General features: G+C 37.5%; 1 protein-coding gene across 1 annotated transcript; it reads left to right on the top strand.

The window, feature by feature from the left end:
- The first annotated feature begins 572 nt into the window (after positions 1 to 572).
- On the top strand, positions 573 to 2745 carry LOC109010405 (cytochrome P450 78A3-like). Its single transcript, XM_035683217.1, has 2 exons — positions 573 to 1628; positions 2038 to 2745. The coding sequence occupies exons 1-2, from the start codon at positions 645 to 647 to the stop codon at positions 2680 to 2682; spliced, it is 1629 nt and encodes a 542-aa protein (XP_035539110.1). The 5' UTR covers positions 573 to 644; the 3' UTR covers positions 2683 to 2745.
- Positions 2746 to 6038: the final 3293 nt, after the last annotated feature.

Genomic DNA, 6038 nt, shown 5'->3' with positions numbered 1-6038 from the left:
TCGTCCAACATTATTTTTTCCACAATTTGCTTTGAATTCACGACGGCGGATATTTAAAAAAGAACAGAAAAAAAAACACAAACTAAGGTTGATTTGGGTAATAAGGTATTTTGTAAATAATAATAATAAAATATTAAATAATAATAAAATATTAAATAATAAAGAGTGATATTATGAGAATATCTCACAGTCAAAACTAGAATTATGGTATCGTTTGTTTTTGTAGATGAGATGAGATTAAAATTAAAAAATTGAATAAATTATTATTAAAATATATTTTTTAATATTATTTTTATTTTAAAATTTAAAAAAATTAAATTATTTATTTTATTTTATATTAAAAATTAAAAAAATTATAATAATTAAATAAAATAAAATGAGATCAGATCATATGTTTTCTCAAAACAAACTATTGCCTAAAACTATACTAAAGTCATCTGTAGTGTCATTGCCGTTCTACTTCCCAGTATAACAGTTATGATTATTATTATTTTATTTATCACGCCACTGTTCAAGCTTCCTCTATATATAGAAACCGAGCCCAATTGTGTCCGCACAAAAAATAAGCAAAAGCTAGTCTCCCCTTTCTGGGAGATTCTCTAAACTTTGCTCGTCTTTGTGCTATCAATCTTAAACCCCCAACAATGGGTAAGGAAGTTGAGAGCTTCTGGCTTTTTGCTTTCATCTCCAAATGCCAAGCCTTTACAGAAACAAGCATTGCATGGCCAATTTTAGTTATGGGTGTGCTGGCTTGGCTAGCCATGACCCTTGTTTTCTGGGCTCACCCTGGTGGCCATGCTTGGGGCAGGCACAGTTGGAGAAATGGGAAATTCTCTGCTCTAGCCGAGAAGAAAATCCCAGGTCCGAGAGGGTTGCCTCTGGTTGGCAGCATGCAGCTCATGGCCTCCCTCGCTCACCACCGGATTGCCGCCGCTGCCAAGGCATGCCGCGCCAAGCGGCTCATGGCGTTTAGCCTCGGCGAAACTCGAGTTATCGTCACGTGTAATCCCGACGTGGCCAAAGAAATCCTGCACAGCTCGGTGTTTTCTGACCGGCCCGTCAAGGAGTCCGCCTACAGCTTGATGTTCAACAGGGCAATCGGGTTCGCTCCTTATGGGGCATACTGGCGAACACTTCGGAGAATCGCCAACACCCACCTTTTCTCTCCGAAACAGATCAAAGCTTCCGAGGCTCAGAGGTGCGAAATCGCTGCTCAGATGGTGGCAATGTTTGGAGATCAGCATGGGAAAAGCTTCCGCCCGCGTGAGATTTTCAAACGTGCTTCGCTGAACAACATGATGTGCTCGGTGTTCGGAAGCAAATACAGATTGGATTCATCGAACAGCGAAGTGGAGGAGTTGCAGAGGATGGTGGGTGAAGGGTATGAGCTGTTGGGGTTGCTGAACTGGTCCGACCACCTGCCATGGCTAGCTGATTTTGATGCGCAAAAAATCCGGTTCAGATGCTCAAAGCTCGTTCCAAAAGTCAACCGGTTTGTCGGCGGAATCATCGCCCAACACCTGGATGATCAAAACGGTGAAAACAAGTACAGGGATTTTGTTGACGTTTTGCTCTCTCTGCAAGGCCCCGAAAGCCTATCGGACACCGACATGATCGCCGTCCTATGGGTGAGTGCATTCTTCTTGTACATATATTTTCAGTTCGTTATGCGTTGAATTTAGTTATTGATTTTTTTTATTTTTTGTTTCTACGTTGGGTTGAAATTATGATCAAAATACGATGCATCCCCCCCTATATGCATGACAACAAACATAAAACGAAAGCTCAATCCTGAATATTACAGATACACACATGAATATGCATCCAAATTCGAAGAGAAACCTTAAAACACATTCTATATTGAAGAAGTACCGTAAGATGCATAACTAAACGTTGTACACGTTATTTTATTATTATTTTTTATATATTTTTTATTACTATTCAAAAATTTATTATTATTCACAAAATATACGATAATATCTCACTATTCAAACACATCCTACGCGTTGTTCTCCATACGGTTTGCTTTCGGTGTAGGAAATGATTTTCAGAGGGACAGACACTGTGGCAGTTCTGATGGAGTGGATACTTGCGAGGATGGTGCTTCATCCCGATGTTCAATCAAAGGTCCAAGAGGAGCTCGATAACGTTGTAGGAAGATCAAGAGATGTTGCCGAGGCTGATGTGGCGGCTTTGGTGTATCTGATGGCTGTGGTGAAAGAAGTGCTAAGGCTACACCCACCTGGCCCACTTCTATCATGGGCCCGCTTGGCTATCAATGACACAATGATTGATGGGTATCACGTGCCGAAAGGGGCCATGGCAATGGTTAACATGTGGGCCATCGCACGTGACCCATATGTTTGGGAAGATCCATTTGAATTTATGCCCGAGAGATTTGTGAGCAATAAGGAGGAGGAGGGTTTAGTGGACTTTTCAGTGCTCGGCTCAGATCTTAGGCTTGCACCATTTGGATCGGGTAAGCGATCTTGCCCGGGAAAGACCTTAGGTTTGACCACGGTCAGCTTTTGGGTGGCCTCACTTTTGCACGAGTATGAATGGCTACCATCCGATCAAACGACTGGGGTTGACTTGTCTGAAGTATTGAGGCTCTCTTGCGAGATGGCCAATCCTTTGACCGCTAAATTACGCCCTAGGCGCAGAACAAACTTATATCACTAGTTAATGTTCTTATCATATATATATATATATATATATATATATAATTGCTACAGACACAAAGAGATTATATAAAGTAAATTTATAAACTAATGTGACTTGATGTGATCCGTCAGATTATAAAATTACTTTTATTATAAAATAGATCTAACGGATTCTATAAAAACACATTAGTTTGTAGGTTCATTTTGTGTAATCTCTTTATGTTTGTAGTAGTTCTCTATTATATATATATATATATATATATATATATTAAGGTCCAAAAAAGGTTTGTGCTTGAGGGTTGATTAATCATAAGTGTGTTTCCCTTTTATTCAGCTTTTTGAAAATAATAAGGTTGTCCTTGCATGGTCTGCCAGCTCTCAATTGGGTATTGTATGTTTTTACTTAATGTCGTATTTTATTTTTATTACTTTTTCTTTTTAGTTTCACAATTAATATTCATGTAAATATTGGAGATATTAGTACTTATACGTATGAATTATATATGTTAATGTATCTCCCGTGTAACCCTAATCTCTTGAATAAAAAGAACAAAAAAAACTATTTATTAACTTTTTATAAAAGATGAAAAATTTAAAATAAAATAAGAATTATAAAAAATAATCTAAAAGAGAATCCATCATGTAGGCTCCATTAGATCGAGCAGCATCTTTTGCAGCACCATCTGTCCAAGAAGTGCCATTATGAGTGATCTGCATCCATCTATCGTGGCCAAAAACCACCTACACAAAAATTTCCAGCGCCTTTGAAGATCAATCAATCAGTATTACGGTACTGCAGGCCTCTTTTCGTACAGAAACTTTCCAGTAGTTCGCATGCATGCTCCTAAGAAAATATATATATATATATACACGTTAGAAATATTAGATCAGAATATACAACAGAAGCGATATTACTTCGTAAAAAATATTTTAGATCTGCGGTTGTTTTACGGATTCTTCAGCGTCGTTGTTCGTCCATGATCTTTAAATCGATGGTAGAGTGTGCTACGTATTAATATCAGAGCAACACTCACACGTTCCACAACCTAGATGCCGTGACTATAGAGAACCATTTGAGAGAGAGTTTGTTTGTCCAAAAATCCTCTAAAGAGGATAGTCTCTCTAGTATAACCCCCTGACTGGCCATTAAGTGACAGCCATCAAGCCTTCATAACCCCCAAGAGGAGGTGAAGGGGTGCCCACTATGGGTGCCCCTTTCTTACAATATATATATATATATATATATGAACAAATAATAAAATAAGATTGAAAATTATATACATGATTGTGAGCTAAATAATATCTTCCATATACCTCTTTCATGTTCATCTTTTTCTCTCATGATTTCATTTTGGATTTATAAATATTTTTAAAAAATAAAAAAAATATCAATATTCTAATAGTCACTTCCTTAATTAATAAGAAAAAAATAAATACATAAACAATCAAAATAAAGGAGCAAAAGGAGAGGACATATTAACTAACATTAACAAGCTTCTAGTTATATAGCTACTCGATCCATCGACGTACTCCATCGTCGTTGTTCAAGTACATGATCTGATTGACAACTTGTGGCCATTGGAATACGCTATTGCTTATCAAAACAAGATGGCATTAACTTCTCACGTTATGTAGATCGGACCCAGCTTTGTTAGGCGTTGGGTTAGACAAGATTCCTACATCATTAAATACAATGTTCCCACTCTTTTGGAAACAATTTAAAGGGATAGTTATGTGAAAGATACTGATGTTTCTTTTCTTTTCTCTCTCTTTCTCTTTTCTTTTTCCTCCCTTTTTTCGTCGGATTGAGAGGTATTGGGATAAATACCTTTGATTTGATTTGATTTATTTGTAGCACGTACGCTTGTTATATACATATATATATATATATATATATATATATATACTTAGCTACTAGCTAGAAGCTTTTAGACTTCCGAGCAATCATGGGATACAGTACCAATTTATACACGTGAACAAGTGTTAGATAAATAAACATATCGTTGTATCAACTGTCTCTAGAACCTATTTAAAATTTATGATGGCAACGTGCATGGCAATTGCATCTGCAAGTATATATAAGAGCTGATTCTTGTTACCATACAAGTGGAACTGGCCGTCGACCCTTTTGATTATGTCATGCAAGCTATTTTGTTTCCAATCTCACTAAACAAAAAATGTATTTAGATTAAACAAATTGATTATAGTAATGAATACCTAATTAGAGCTCGCACAAAAATGGTGGAAAGAAAAGAGAAAACATTATGAGTCCCAACATATAAACAAGATGAACAAAGAGATGCATAGAAGCTGCTGTAGATAAGCGATACGTGGCCCCATCTCCCGCCACCAACGATGCGTGACGGCCACGCACCAATGGTTTGGTGTCAGAGACAGCTAGGCTTGGTGGAAATCATAGAAGAAACTCCATTGATGGGACATGCGCTTGACAAAAGTGACAAATAATGATAAAATATAACCTCCAAGGTTCAAACCAAATTGGAGAAAAAGCACATTAGAAAAGGAAGATAAAATTGAAGTTCTGACAAATAAACAAAATGAACAAAGAGAAGCATAGAAGTTGCTATAGATAAGCGATGTGTGGCCCCCTGAAGACGACTCGTGAAGGCCACGCGCCAATGGTTTGGTATCAGAGACAGGTAGGCCGTTTGGTGGAGCTCGTGGAAGAAACTCCATTGGTGGGACACATGCTTGACAAAAGGGACAAAGAATAGTAAAATATAGCCCCAAAATTCAAACCAAATTGGAGAAAATACATTAAAGAAAAGGAAGATAAAAATGAATACTTGTGATGCTAGTGATGTAATAGAGGAGATATTTGAGGAAGGATAAGCTCTTCTATCTCAATTTCAAACTCTAGGCGATGGGGAGGGAGTTGCTGTTCATATATATAGAGAAAGAAAGAGAGACAAGGGACAGAGAGATAGGCGTTAAAACTAGCTAGAGGGCTTAATGTTGTAAACACTTGAAACACGAGGGAGTTATAGTCTTGTAGCATCCAGCTTGTCGTTTGATTTTTGTATGGGATGACAAGAGAAACGTCAAGTTCCCATAGTTAGCTCCAAACTAGGGCCAAACAATGAATACTTTAGAGCTTGCAAAATTGTGTTTATTGGAAGGAAGAAGAGAAAAAGGTAACCCTAGCTTGTGATTTGGGAGGAAAGTCAATAATGGAGAATTGAAGAAGGAATAGTACTTTTCTCTATTGCTACTAAAGTCCCTTTCCTCCCCCTTTTCAAACACATTGATGGCTTCATCACGTGCGATGGTTTGATTAATCTGTTGAAAAAGAGCGAGCATTTTGTTCTCCGCGCCCTCCTTTATGTGCCATAGTAGTAATTTGAATCTATAGTT

Source organism: Juglans regia, chromosome 12, assembly GCF_001411555.2.
Source record: "Juglans regia cultivar Chandler chromosome 12, Walnut 2.0, whole genome shotgun sequence".
Classification (NCBI taxonomy): Eukaryota; Viridiplantae; Streptophyta; class Magnoliopsida; order Fagales; family Juglandaceae; genus Juglans; species Juglans regia.
This window is presented reverse-complemented; position numbering and strand designations above follow the sequence as displayed.